General features: G+C 42.4%; 1 protein-coding gene and 1 long non-coding RNA gene across 5 annotated transcripts in view; one reads left to right on the top strand and one right to left on the bottom strand.

Annotated features, from left to right (window-relative positions):
• The window catches only part of LOC138978180 (EF-hand calcium-binding domain-containing protein 4B-like), a 77,603-nt gene extending 68,003 nt beyond the window's left edge, over nucleotides 1-9,600 (top strand). For 3 of the 4 annotated variants that reach the window (XM_070350841.1, XM_070350840.1, XM_070350839.1), the window contains exon 21: nucleotides 7,697-9,600. In XM_070350841.1, coding sequence (XP_070206942.1) covers nucleotides 7,697-7,784 — 88 coding nt within the window. In that variant the 3' untranslated portion in view covers nucleotides 7,785-9,600. The remainder of the gene's footprint in view (nucleotides 1-7,696) is intronic. The other variant, XM_070350842.1, reaches the window with a different exon arrangement.
• On the bottom strand, nucleotides 1,386-6,335 carry LOC138978179 (uncharacterized). The gene is made up of 3 exons (XR_011459598.1): nucleotides 5,833-6,335; nucleotides 3,075-3,197; nucleotides 1,386-1,726 (listed from the first exon to the last, which is right to left on the bottom strand). It is a non-coding gene; the product is annotated as an uncharacterized lncRNA (long non-coding RNA).
• Nucleotides 9,601-15,164: the final 5,564 nt, after the last annotated feature.

Consider the following 15,164-nt stretch of genomic DNA (forward strand, 5'->3'; position numbering starts at 1 on the left):
TTATCCTGTATATGACTGAAAAAAGCCATTCATTCCCCAAACCTATTCAGAAAGCAGATTGGGTTTATATGACATAGTGTTTATACAGTGGAAAATACAACACAGAACCCCTGCAAAATCAAATTCGCAAATCAATGTTCCCGCGTTAAAATTGACAAAAAATCAGAACTGCCAAAACAAAACATCTTCTGCACGTCAATAGAAAAAACAATTAAATCTGCATCCAAATCAGTCAGTTTTGTTCACATATCTGGTCTAACACTGACATTAAGGCATGTTGATTTGTGTAGGTGTCATTCCTCTGAGAAGCTGTAAAAGGCAGTTTTAGTGGGTAATGAGACAAAAACCGGTACGTTTTCGTAACTCCTCAACGCATTGCCTTCAACGTTGCGGTGATTTGTGCTAACAGTAGTAACACATGTGGGAAAGTTCATACGGATTTTAAAGTCATTTGAGACATTAGTCTGCTGTTAATTGACATGCCAGAAAGAGTTCTTAAATTGATGGTAGGTCTTCGCTGACTCATTGAAAAACAATTAATTTGTTGTTATCTTCAAGAACAATAACAGATGCGTCACACAATTAAATTTCATGTACATATTTTATCAGACATTGGCGGTATGAGGATTTCAACGCGAACATTAATATTTTGCCTCATTCAGAGCGCTGAGCGCAAATGTAGGCCTACGCCTAGAAAAGCTCACGGCTGACACGCTTAACTGATCATGGCTCTTGAAAGAGCATTTTCCAAGAATGTGTGTGTGCGTACAAGTGCGCTGTGAACAGTCATAGTTGAAAATGTATGAAATTAAAGGTAAATTGAAGCTTTCATTTTTCTTAATGCATGCTATTTTTTTTTTACAAATTCAGTTCATTGGACAGGGTACATTTTTATTTTTAAAATTCGTTCTGGCATGTCGCGCAACAGCAGAACTAATATCTCACATGACTTGAGATTCCGTGTGTACTTAACGACATGTGTTAGCCCAAATCACTGACAAGTTTTAAGACAATGCGTTGAGGAGTTACTGAAATGTACCATTTTTTTTTCTCATTTTTGTACTTAACGACGTGTGTTAGCACAAATCACTGACAGTTTTAAGACAATGCGTTGAGGAGTTCTGAAATGTACCATTTTTGGTCTCATTACCCGCTAAAACGACTTCAAAAACTGAGAGGATTGACAACTACAAAGCTCAGCATGCCATAGCGTTCATGTTAGACAAGATATATGTGAACAAAACGGACTGTTTTGGATAAAGATTTGATTGTTCTGTCTAATGACATGCAAAACATGTTTCGGTTTAGTTGTTCTGATTTGTGTTGTTGATTTTAACACGGGAAGCTTGATTTTGTGAATTTGATTTGTGGGAAGGGGGGGGGGGGGGGGGGGGGGGGGGGGGGGGGGGGGGTGTCTGTGTTGCAGGTTTCACTGCATAGACACTACGTCATGAAAACCCAATTTTGTTTCTGAATAAAGTAGGGAAATTAATGGCCTTTTCAGTCATATACTTGGTTTTTCAATCAACAGCCTCATCAGTAAGATCTGCCCTCAAACGCATCTGCCTACTTTTTATGACGGGTAGTGTAGAAACCTCTGCAAGCATTCTCAGCCGAATCAGATGGAAAAGCACAGAATTGTGATGGTACTCTGAATTTGATCATCGTCCCCAGCGAACCCAGGAACCAAGGTGCAAACAGCCTTCCCTTAATGTAGCGGTCCTTCCTGAAAAATAAAGAAAACATATAACTGAGCACCTTCAGTATTCACGGGGATGGGTTTTGGTTAGCGAGGGGAGGGTGTGTGTTGGGGGGAGAAGGTGTGTACGTGTTGAGCTGTGTGTGTGTGTGTGTGTGTGTGGGGGGGGGGGGGGGGGGTGAGGAAGCACTTGCTCTTCACATGACCATTGGGATCAGGGATGGTGTGTGTGATATTGTAATCTAAACTATTAAAAAAATCTGTGCGTGTATGAACTTTGTGCTCGGCAGAAATGTTTCTCGATTTTAGTCAAAAACAAGTGTGCCCTCAACCCACACACTTTCGCTCTTCAGCATCAACACTATACAGTTTGAGTTTCATTGGGAAATGTGTCTCGATTTCAGTCCAAAACAGAACTTTCAGGATCCAAAGCACTCGCCTGTCAGCCTTTTTTATTAAAATACATTCAACCCACCACATTTTCCAGTGATGAAGATTCTGGGGATGTGTGTTGATCCCATTGATTTTGGCCATTTCAGATCTGGCCAGTTGTACATGGGATAGGAACATAACTTCACCCAGACACATAAAATATTGACACCCTGACAGTCAGTGACTGCTTCATGTGCATAGTTGAATTTTGTTTATGAACGAATTTCTCAAAAGTCACTCGCAGAAGTAAAGAAGTAACATTTTTGTTAATCTGAGAGTGGTTTCCACAACAAAATCTAACTCTGAGCAGGAAGAAGCCAGGGTGTTGAATTTAGAAGTATCCGAGTGAACAGATTCATTCTTATTCCATGTAAAAGCCTGGCAAGATCTAGGATGGTGAGCCAAGGGAAGAATAACTGTATGTGCCTTTTAAATAATTCCAGTAAATTAGTAATGATTTCATTTTATCTTGCAATTTTGTTTTACTTTCCTGTGCTGCATTAGTTCATTCACACTGTGTAATTTACTTTAAGAATAGTGGCAAAGGATTTGAGAAGAGAAAGAGAACTAAAACCAAGCTTTATGTACCATTTTGTATAAATAGTACAAATTGTACTATGCAAGGATACATACAGATGTAAGAATTTATTTTATACAAAGCCGTAATGTTTTTGTGTCAATAAACTTGCATCTCCTGCCACTACTCTCAGATTCAGATGTAACAAGTGTTGACATAGCTGAATGTATCTATCTAGATTGTAAGTGCATCTAATGTGAAACGCAGATCTCTTCACAACACAACGTACAAAAGTCTGCCAAAACATCTACACAGCTTCAAACTACTATCACCAGTGCCAATTTACATATCATAAATCAATTTTACAATAACAATTTAAAAGGCACAAGCAGGTACTTGGTAGTGGTACAGAAATGTGTGACTTACTCTTCATGGTAGTCTGTAAAGCAGCATGTCCACTCAGTCTGAATCCTCTCCAGAATCCATATATCTGAATGCAAGAGCTGTATGAACACTTCATCACACATCATCTCTGGTTTCTTAGGAGGCCTGAAAAAAAAACCCATAAAATAATTAATTAACAATAAATAATAACTGTATTATAATTAAACCACTCGCTCATTGATTCTTTTATCCCCTCTTTCACAATCATAGTTTATACAGCAGCATTTACCTCTGACTCTGTTCATGCAGAGTAAATATCAAGTATTTAAACAGAAAAATAAGTCATTGTTGAATAACCCTTCTAAAAATACACAATAGACACACTTTCAGTGGCAGTGATTCAAGTGAAGTCAGTTTCTTTCTTCATTTGTATACGAGGCTGTGCCAAAAGGTGCTCTGTCAGAGGGGGACATTTTATAAGAAAATAAAAGTAACAGTATCATTTCAACACTTACACAATGTGAAAGAATAGTCATTTGGACATACAATTCCAGTCTTAAAAAGATAACTCAGTAAAGCGACTTTGAGAAAATGATGTGTAATCGTAATTTTTGGGAATCTGTCGGATGTAACAATGGACATGAAAGACAAGTAAAATTAGTTGTAAACCTATATCATTTGAGCAAATTTTTACTTGTATCATTTATATAACCATGTAGCAGGTGTTTAAACTAAAATGTACTGATTGCTGATAGAAACTGAACACAATATAGTGCAATGATGATGTCATGTGTTGCATCCGACAGATAGCAATTACTAGCAGTTTGAATTCAAGAACAGCAAAGCACAGTTTTGATCAAAAACCAAGTTTATTCATTTGGTGAAGTCCTTTCATTGCTGTCAGAAACAATAACATTGATCATGCCTGGAGAAAAGATTGCCAGCCATACCATTCATCTGTCGGAGGTAACATATTTTTAGAATGGACACAAATGATGATGTCATGTGTTGCATCCGACAGTAAATGTAAATTTAGCAGTTTTGCCAGAGTAATGGTGGGAATCGCAAACTTAGCCCGTTTGTGGAAAAGAAAGGGACATTTTGATCCGTTTTTAGCTCATATCGTGCTGACTGATGAAGGCCAGAGCCACATGACACGAGCGAAGCCGTGTCAAAGTTTCGGTTGACAGTTTGATATCTGTGTCAGGAGTTTCGATCGACGCCTGACTTAACACTTTTGAGGCAGTCTTTGTTATTTTTGAGTTTGTTTCCTGCATATGATAGCCGTGTAAACTGTTTAACACGGTTCCAAAGGTTATTTTAGGTTTCGAACTTTCACTCAGTATTTTTTGTTTTTCGGGTTGAACTTTCTGTTGACCGCAACTTACAAGAAAAAGCTGACATGGAACTGATACTTACCGCTGCGTGTTATCGACGCCATCTTGGAGGGAAAAGTGCGCGAAAGGCATTGTGGGAAGGAATGTCTTTTTACTGCGATGCGACAAACATCCGGTAGAAGTAAAATCGCGGCCAGAATTATTAAATGTTCGATCGAAACACTCTGACATGACGAAGTTACTCCGTAAAAAACATGCCTGATATAAAATATATACAACAATCAGTGCTGTTTTCACCGTTGCTAAACGTCAAACTAAGATTGCAGCACTTGTTTCTGTGTTCTTCTAGAGAGATTTCTGGAGCAAATCACTGCCGTCAACCTTTTCTGCTGGTGTGACATCTGACATGATAGGTTACGATCGTAACAGCTTTTAAAAAAACCGTTTTTCACACATTTCGGGAAGAATTTTGTTCTGCTTTTTACATTGATTAAAAAGCTGAATCTCTCCTCTTTCACCCATCTACAAAAAAATGACTCTCAACTTGAAAGATAAAAAACAAAAAATCGTTGTTTGTGGGTCCCCTAAAATGTCCCCACTTCCGGATCAACATTCGGACCTGGATCTTGTAATTATTTTGTATTTTAACCCTTTCAAAGGCCAACATGCACCTTAATGTTGTGCATGTTGTATCTTTGATATACTTTTAAGCTAAGTGAGGCTAAATCAGGAAAAATGTATGATTACAAAACAAAATATCAATGTGCAAATTTGACAGGGGTCTCCCAGAGCACCTTTTGGCACAGCCTCATACACACAAAAATTGTTTTGGGCCAGTTAGTGTTACTCTTGGCTTTACACACTTACTACACTATATCTAATTACACATGCACTCAGCTTAGAAAACATACTTCTAATGTTGGGAGTGCAGTGTGAGCCAGGACATTTACAGCAAATAAGGATACACAACAGTTCATTCAGAGATAGATTTGCCATTCACTGCATTATATTGTTAGTTGAATGAGATAGATCTACAGCGATGCTTCAATGCATTAGATTTGCTTTGTTTTAGTGTCTACTGTTCATTGCTCCACCGTGGGAAATTCAGTCAACAGTGCACAGTTCCGAAGAAACCGATGCTGCTGTGCATAATCATTGATGCATTGACGATCGTTCATTGTCAATGTCACTGTCAGAAAAACAACAACTGTATCTTTCATCGTCACCACTACACAATGGCTCGTAGGCCTATTTTCCTATGACACTGAACACGGCATATTTCGGAGACACTCAGACAGTACTGCCTGGCCCATAGATCTAGATCTACCCTTGCTCTCACTTTCTAACAAATGTATTATTGCAATATAATCTGACACACACTCACACACCGAGGCGCACAAACGAACACACACACCGTGGGACACACAAACTACACGCACACAACGGATGAATCTTGCTCTTACCTGTTGGATGATCCAAACCGATTAAAATCAGCGACAGGAAGATGTACAAGCCAAATTTGTACAGTCGCTGATGTAAAAAGTGGAAATTTAGTCAATGTTCATAGCAAATCTCCCGACTCAAGGTAGATCGTGTCCCAAATCAGCTGTGCCGGTCACTTCACGACTTGTATTTGAACCCCCTCCAAAGCGCAATCAATGTTTCAACTTCTTTGTCGACATCATTCTTTGGTTCATGCGTCGGACTGCCGAATATTTGATTTTTTTGTACAGCAAAATCAAAGACTGTCATGGCGGCCGCCATTTGTATTTTTGCAATAGTTCGAAACTAAGGAATTTGGTCCTCCTCGGAGGAGGACCAAATTTAGGCAAGTTAGTCACCAACTTAGGTCGGAACATTTGAAAATATCGTGCCATGCATTGCGCACTAGAGCGATAGTTTCGAACTTTGGATTTAGTTCCCAACTAGCTTGATAGTCTCCATTCATGCATTCCACTACTGATTACTGACATTGGAAAACGTCTAACTGTTGATATTCAGTGAACTTCTTTAAAGCGAACGACAAGAAGGAGAAGTGAACTTCTTCTCTCTCAATCATAGAAATCATATTGTGAACAGTGTTCCATCTTACTACAGTCACTTCGTTGTTTAGATTTCGATTTGTAAACCCGACTGGATCTATTTGTCGAGTACAGTATTCCTTTGTTTTTTAAGTGTTCCAATAACTAAATTTTCTTGTTTTTACATTTAGTCAAGTTTTGACTAAATGTTTTAACATAGAGGGGGAATCGAAACGAGGGTCGTGGTGTATGTGTGTGCGTGTGTGCGAGCGTGTGTGCGTGTGTGCGTGCGTGTAGAGCGATTCAGACCAAACTACTGGACCGATCTTTATGAAATTTGACATGAGAGTTCCTGGGAATGATATCCCCGAACGTTTTTTTCCTTTTTTTGATAAATACCTTTGATGACGTCATATCCGGCTTTTTGTAAAAGTTGAGGCGGCACTGTCACGCCCTCATTTTTCAATCAAATTGATTGAAATTTTGGCCAAGCAATCTTCGACGAAGGCCGGACTTCGGTATTGCATTTCAGCTTGGTGGCTTAAAAATTAATTAATGACTTTGGTCATTAAAAATCTAAAAATTGTAATTTTTTTTATTTTTTTCTAAAACGATCCAAATTTACGTTCCACTTATTTTCCATCATTTGCTGATTCCAAAAACATATAAATATGTTATATTTTGATTAAAAACAAGCTCTGAAAATTAAATATATAAAAATTATTATCAAAATTAAATTTTCGAAATCAATTTAAAAACACTTTCATCTTATTCCTTGTCGGTTCCTGATTCCAAAAACATATAGATATGATATGTTTGGATTAAAAACACGCTCAGAAAGTTAAAACAAAGAGAGGTACAGAAAAGCGTGCTATCCTTCTCAGCGCAACTGCTACCCCGCTCTTCTTGTCAATTTCACTGTCTTTGCCGTGAGCGGTGGACTGACGATGCTACGAGTACACGGTCTTGCTGCGTTGCATTGCGTTCAGTTTCATTCTGTGAGTTCGACAGCTACTTGACTAAATGTTGTATTTTCGCCTTACGCGACTTGTTTGATTCTGTCATAGAATATTGTCTTAATTAGAATTCCTTTGGATTAACGAGTTCATCAGAGAGAAATCTCTTGCACACGAGCTTGATATTAGGCGATGGAGTTATGGGTAGATCGAGTTCCACTTGAATATGCATAAAATATAATGCTGAAAGTTTGGTGTGGATCACCCATGTCTTGTTTAATCAGTGTGGAACCACTCTGATGTACAGATTCTGACTGAATCACTATCCTTGTTTTCTTACTTTGTTTCAGCTTACTGCAGGACAAGGAAGACAAAGCCATCGAAGCTTCCCTTCACTTAGAAGATGCACCCAAGAAAAAGAAAGGATGCTGCAAATAATCACCACCAGCGCTACTGTACTTTCCTTTTTTGCCTGCCATGTTATCTCCGCTGGAAAAGAAAGATCCTGGAAACATCTGCCACCAGGAACCTATGAATCTCACACGTGGTTTAAAATGGCAAGAGAGTAATATGGAAACGCTAGCTGTTGCCAGTGAAAGGATGACCGTCATCTCATCTGAAAGGATTTGCAAAATCAAGGTTCCTTGTCACGCAGGCTGTTGCCATAGTTATACACAAACTCTACTGCAATGACATCTTCATGCTCTGGTTATTTCCCTTGAACTGTGCCTTCTTGTCAGATTTGAGTTATTGGGTGGACAACTCTTGTCTCTTTTGAGACCCAGATGTGCTTTCGTTTCTTTAAATGTGACCCTCCACCACGGAATGAGTCGCATGTCATCTTTGCATGATTTTCATATTTTTACATTTTCCTAAAGCGTTTTTTATGCTCTATCCAGTGGTGAAAACCGTTTTAGAAAAGAGCAAAAACTGTTTGAGTTATAAGCCGGTGACTAAGGTGACCCTCACACTGTTACCAGACACTCTCCGGACTTATATCAAGCCTAGCGCAGAACCGCGCGAGGTGACATGCGACTCATTTCGTGGTGGAGGGTCACAAATGAAACAGACACAGTAGCGTTTGAGTTCTTGTGCCAGAACATTTTTAAATCAGCGTCCATCTTTCACAAAGTGTCGTCCCTACAGACTTCTTACCTACGTGACAATAGTGACCTTGGAAGACGTACATTAGAGAAATGCATGGTCATGCCCTTATTGTTTCTTTTACAAAGACAGTACTGTGCACCTGACTTTTCCCTAAGAAGATGTGTGCATTTGAATCTGGAATGGCAAATCTGCTGTGATTTTGCTGGTCTGCCTTTCATCACTGAAACGTAATGTGCCTGCGAACACTGCCGTTGATCTCCATGTGTTATGTGGATCTGCATGAGTGTCTGCTACGGATCTACTGTCTTCCCTCTGGATCTAACGCACAAGTGGAATATATGAACCCGTTGTGATAGCTGTTGTTAAGTGGAGACTTGTGAACGTCGTGTTCTTGAAATTGGTGTGTTGTGTACAAAAGAAAATGAGTGATACGAGGCTGTCAGTTTATCCTGTCGGTAGAGTTCAGAAAGTGAGAATTTTTCCACTTGCTTGAATTATATAGTGAGGAGAGTTTATTTTCCTGTTAAACAATAATTAAAACATATCATGTATGTATCTGTATTTATGTTTGTCTTCCATCTCCATATGAACTCAAGGTGTTTTGTTATTGGTGCTGTGTAGAGACAATTAGGTCAGTTGCTTTTTCTATTATGCTACATTTATAATATGATTGCGAGTGACGATACCCATGGTTTCTGTCCACCAATGTGCAGGAATCTGTTGGTGCCTATAATATACTATATATCCAGTGAACAGAAGCAATCTGTCTTACCGAGACAGTGGACCCCCCACCCCCCCTTCACTATGCTTAAGACCCAGGGCTCCCCATAGCGCGCGTCCCTGTGTTATATACGCACTAGAAGCCGAAAACACGTACTAGAAATATATAGAGGGGGTCCCTGGACGCACTAGATTTTAAAAGAGCGAGTCCTAGGATGCACTGAATTTCCTTTATCGTGCTACCGTAGATACCATTTTCAGACTGCAATCGACACTTCGAAGTACACTATTTGTGACCACAATGTTTTATAAGTACCCTGGGACTTTTCGGCTTTTGGACCCTTGGGACCCTCTAAAATACTGCAGTGGGGGTCACCCTCTAAAATTTAAAAATGGGGGGGGGGGGGGGACGCACTAGGAGAGGCGTCCTGAGACCCCTCCCCCCCCCCCCCCCCCCCCCCCCCCCCCCCCAAGACCTTTCTTTTTCAGATTTTGTGTTCATTAAACCTGATTTGTATGGTTATCTCCATATTAGACTCCCTCCCTTTTAAGAGCTGATAAAGATTTTAGTCAAGCAGTATGTAAGAAATGTTAAGTCCTTTGTACTGGAAACTTGCATTCTCCCAGTAAGGTAATACATTGTACTACGTTGCAAGCCCCTGGAGGAAATTTTTGATTAATGCTTTTGTAAACGAGAAACAATTGACAAGTGGCTCTATCCCATCTCCCCCCTTTCCCCGTCGCGATATAACCTTCGTGGTTGAAAACGACGTTAAACACCAAAGAAAGAAAGAAAGAATCTCCCTGTTGCTGTTGTAGATCTTTACCATAAGTCTGTGACACAATTGTTCACTTAAATGTTGCAGTTATTTTGTTCCTTTCCATTATTTCTTACAGTTTAGTTGTAAGATATCTGTTCCCAGCTGTGCTGAGCTTGAATCGGAAAACAAGAAAGGCTAGTTTATGGAACATGTAATTATATACAAAACAAAACATTCATTACAAACTGGAGTAAATGTTTTGTTTTGTCAACAGTTGAACACTCCATAAACATACCCTTCTTGGTTTGTTATTCTTTATTTTGGAACGTTAGCCGTCTATCTGTTTTGGATTTGTGCTGAGCTTGGTATGCAGTGCTGAACGTGGTACAATGAGCGCTTTGTGCTGAGCTTGGTATGCAGTGATGAACGTGGTACAATGAGCGATTTGTGCTGAGCTTGGTATGCAGTGCTGAACGTCGTACAATGAGCGATTTGTGCTGAGCTTGGTATGCAGTGCTGAACGTGGTACAATGAGCGCTTTGTGCTGAGCTTGGTATGCAGTGCTGAACGTCGTACAATGAGCGCTTTGTGCTGAGCTTGGTATGCAGTGCTGAACGTCGTACAATGAGCGCTTTGTGCTGAGCTTGGTATGCAGTGATGAACGTCGTACAATGAGCGATTTGTGCTGAGCTTGGTATGCAGTGATGAACGCCGTACAATGAGCGATTTGTGCTTAGCTTGGTATGCAGTGCTGAACGTCGTACAATGAGCGCTTTGTGCTGAGCTTGGTATGCAGTGCTGAACGTCGTACAATGAGCGCTTTGTGATGAACGTCGTACAATGAGCGCTTTGTGCTGAGCTTGGTATGCAGTGCTGAACGTCGTACAATGAGCGCTTTGTGATGAACGTCGTACAATGAGCGCTTTGTGCTGAGCTTGGTATGCAGTGCTGAACGTCGTACAATGAGCGATTTGTGCTGAGCTTGGTATGCAGTGCTGAACGCCGTACAATGAGCGCTTTGTGCTGAGCTTGGTATGCAGTGCTGAACGTCGTACAATGATCGATTTGTGCTGAGCTTGGTATGCAGTGCTGAACGCCGTACAATGAGCGCTTTGTGCTGAGCTTGGTATGCAGTGCTGAACGTGGTACAATGAGCGCTTTGTGCTGAGCTTGGTATGCAGTGCTGAACGTGGTACAATGAGCGCTTTGTGCTGAGCTTGGTATGCAGTGCTGAACGTCGTACAATGAGCGATTTGTGCTGAGCTTGGTATGCAGTGATGAACGTCGTACAATGAGCGCTTTGTGCTGAGCTTGGTATGCAGTGATGAACGGGGTACAATGAGCGATTTGTGCTGAGCTTGGTATGCAGTGATGAACGGGGTACAATGAGCGCTTTGTGCTGAGCTTGGTATGCAGTGCTGAACGTCGTACAATGAGCGATTTGTGCTGAGCTTGGTATGCAGTGCTGAACGTCGTACAATGAGCGCTTTGTGATGAACGTCGTACAATGAGCGCTTTGTGCTGAGCTTGGTATGCAGTGCTGAACGGGGTACAATGAGCGATTTGTGCTGAGCTTGGTATGCAGTGATGAACGGGGTACAATGAGCGATTTGTGCTGAGCTTGGTATGCAGTGATGAACGTCGTACAATGAGCGATTTGTGCTGAGCTTGGTATGCAGTGCTGAACGTCGTACAATGAGCGCTTTGTGCTGAGCTTGGTATGCAGTGCTGAACGTCGTACAATGAGCGCTTTGTGCTGAGCTTGGTATGCAGTGCTGAACGTCGTACAGTGAGCGCTTTGTGCTGAGCTTGGTATGCAGTGCTGAACGTCGTACAATGAGCGCTTTGTGCTGAGCTTGGTACATGTATGCAGTGATGAACGTGGTACAATGAGCGCTTTGTGCTGAGCTTGGTACATGTATGCAGTGATGAACGTGGTACAATGAGCGCTTTGTGCTGAGCTTGGTACATGTATGCAGTGATGAACGTGGTACAATGAGCGCTTTGTGCTGAGCTTGGTACATGTATGCAGTGATGAACGTGGTACAATGAGCGCTTTGTGCTGAGCTTGGTACATGTATGCAGTGATGAACGTGGTACAATGAGCGATTTGTGCTGAGCTTGGTATGCAGTGATGAACGTGGTACAATGAGCAATTTGTGCTGAGTTTGGTATGCAGTGATGAATGTGGTACAATGAGCGCTTTGTGCTGAGCTTGGTATGCAGTGCTGAACGTCGTACAATGAGCGCTTTGTGCTGAGCTTGGTACATGTATGCAGTGATGAACGTGGTACAATGAGCGATTTGTGCTGAGCTTGGTATGCAGTGCTGAACGTCGTACAATGAGCGATTTGTGCTGAGCTTGGTATGCAGTGCTGAACGTCGTACAATGAGCGATTTGTGCTGAGCTTGGTATGCAGTGCTGAACGTCGTACAATGAGCGATTTGTGCTGAGCTTGGTATGCAGTGCTGAACGTCGTACAATGAGCGATTTGTGCTGAGCTTGGTATGCAGTGATGAACGCCGTACAATGAGCGATTTGTGCTTAGCTTGGTATGCAGTGCTGAACGTCGTACAATGAGCGATTTGTGCTGAGCTTGGTATGCAGTGATGAACGTCATACAATGAGCGCTTTGTGCTGAGCTTGGTATGCAGTGATGAACGTCGTACAATGAGCGCTTTGTGATGAACGTCGTACAATGAGCGCTTTGTGATGAACGTCATACAATGAGCGATTTGTGCTGAACTTGGTATGCAGTGCTGAACGTGGTACAATGAGCGCTTTGTGCTGAGCTTGGTATGCAGTGCTGAACGTGGTACAATGAGCGATTTGTGCTGAACTTGGTATGCAGTGCTGAACGTCGTACAATGAGCGCTTTGTGCTGAGCTTGGTATGCAGTGCTGAACGTGGTACAATGAGCGCTTTGTGCTGAGCTTGGTATGCAGTGCTGAACGTGGTACAATGAGCGCTTTGTGCTGAGCTTGGTATGCAGTGATGAACGGGGTACAATGAGCGATTTGTGCTGAGCTTGGTATGCAGTGCTGAACGTCATACAATGAGCGCTTTGTGCTGAGCTTGGTATGCAGTGCTGAACGTCGTACAATGAGCGCTTTGTGCTGAGCTTGGTATGCAGTGCTGAACGTGGTACAATGAGCGCTTTGTGCTGAGCTTGGTATGCAGTGATGAACGTGGTACAATGAGCGATTTGTGCTGAGCTTGGTATGCAGTGATGAACGCCGTACAATGAGCGATTTGTGCTGAGCTTGTTATGCAGTGATGAACGTGGTACAATGAGCGCTTTGTGCTGAGCTTGGTATGCAGTGCTGAACGTCGTACAATGAGCGCTTTGTGATGAACGCCGTACAATGAGCGATTTGTGCTTAGCTTGGTATGCAGTGCTGAACGTCGTACAATGAGCGATTTGTGCTGAGCTTGGTATGCAGTGATGAACGTCGTACAATGAGCGATTTGTGCTGAGCTTGGTATGTATGCAGTGATGAACGTGGTACAATGAGCGATTTGTGCTGAGCTTGGTATGCAGTGATGAACGCCGTACAATGAGCGATTTGTGCTGAGCTTGTTATGCAGTGATGAACGTGGTACAATGAGCGCTTTGTGCTGAGCTTGGTATGCAGTGATGAACGTGGTACAATGAGCGATTTGTGCTGAGCTTGGTATGCAGTGCTGAACGTGGTACAATGAGCGCTTTGTGCTGAGCTTGGTATGCAGTGATGAACGTGGTACAATGAGCGCTTTGTGCTGAGCTTGGTATGCAGTGCTGAACGTCGTACAATGAGCGATTTGTGCTGAGCTTGGTATGCATTGCTGAACGTCGTACAATGAGCGATTTGTGCTGAGCTTGGTATGCAGTGATGAACGTCGTACAATGAGCGCTTTGTGCTGAGCTTGGTATGCAGTGATGAACGGGGTACAATGAGCGATTTGTGCTGAGCTTGGTATGCAGTGCTGAACGTCATACAATGAGCGCTTTGTGCTGAGCTTGGTACATGTATGCAGTGATGAACGTCGTACAATGAGCGCTTTGTGCTGAGCTTGGTATGCAGTGCTGAACGTCGTACAATGAGCGATTTGTGCTGAGCTTGGTATGCAGTGATGAACGCCGTACAATGAGCGATTTGTGCTGAGCTTGTTATGCAGTGCTGAACGTCGTACAATGAGCGCTTTGTGCTGAGCTTGGTATGCAGTGATGAACGTCGTACAACATTGAGCGCTTTGTGCTGAGCTTGGTATGCAGTGATGAACGTCGTACAATGAGCGCTTTGTGCTGAGCTTGTTATGCAGTGCTGAACGTCGTACAATGAGCGCTTTGTGCTGAGCTTGGTATGCAGTGCTGAACGTGGTACAATGAGCGCTTTGTGCTGAGCTTGGTATGCAGTGCTGAACGTGGTACAATGAGCGCTTTGTGCTGAGCTTGGTATGCAGTGATGAACGTCGTACAATGAGCGCTTTGTGCTGAGCTTGGTATGCAGTGCTGAACGTGGTACAATGAGCGCTTTGTGCTGAGCTTGGTATGCAGTGCTGAACGTCGTACAATGAGCACTTTGTGCTGAGCTTGGTATGCAGTGCTGAACGTGGTACAATGAGCGCTTTGTGCTGAGCTTGGTATGCAGTGCTGAACGTGGTACAATGAGCGATTTGTGCTGAGCTTGGTATGCAGTGATGAACGTCGTACAATGAGCGCTTTGTGCTGAGCTTGGTATGCAGTGATGAACGTCGTACAATGAGCGCTTTGTGCTGAGCTTGGTATGCAGTGATGAACGTGGTACAATGAGCGCTTTGTGCTGAGCTTGGTATGCAGTGATGAACGTCGTACAATGAGCGATTTGTGCTTAGCTTGGTATGCAGTGCTGAACGTCGTACAATGAGCGATTTGTGCTGAGCTTGGTATGCATTGCTGAACGTCGTACAATGAGCGATTTGTGCTGAGCTTGGTATGCAGTGCTGAACGTGGTACAATGAGCGCTTTGTGCTGAGCTTGGTATGCAGTGATGAACGTGGTACAATGAGCGATTTGTGCTGAGCTTGGTATGCAGTGATGAACGCCGTACAATGAGCGATTTGTGCTGAGCTTGGTATGCAGTGCTGAACGTCGTACAATGAGCGATTTGTGCTGAGCTTGGTATGCAGTGCTGAACGTGGTACAATGAGCGCTTTGTGCTGAGCTTGGTATGCAGTGATGAACGTCGTACAATGAGCGCTTTGTGCTGA

The sequence above is a fragment of the Littorina saxatilis genome, linkage group LG10 (genome assembly GCF_037325665.1).
Source record: "Littorina saxatilis isolate snail1 linkage group LG10, US_GU_Lsax_2.0, whole genome shotgun sequence".
Taxonomy (NCBI): Eukaryota; Metazoa; Mollusca; class Gastropoda; order Littorinimorpha; family Littorinidae; genus Littorina; species Littorina saxatilis.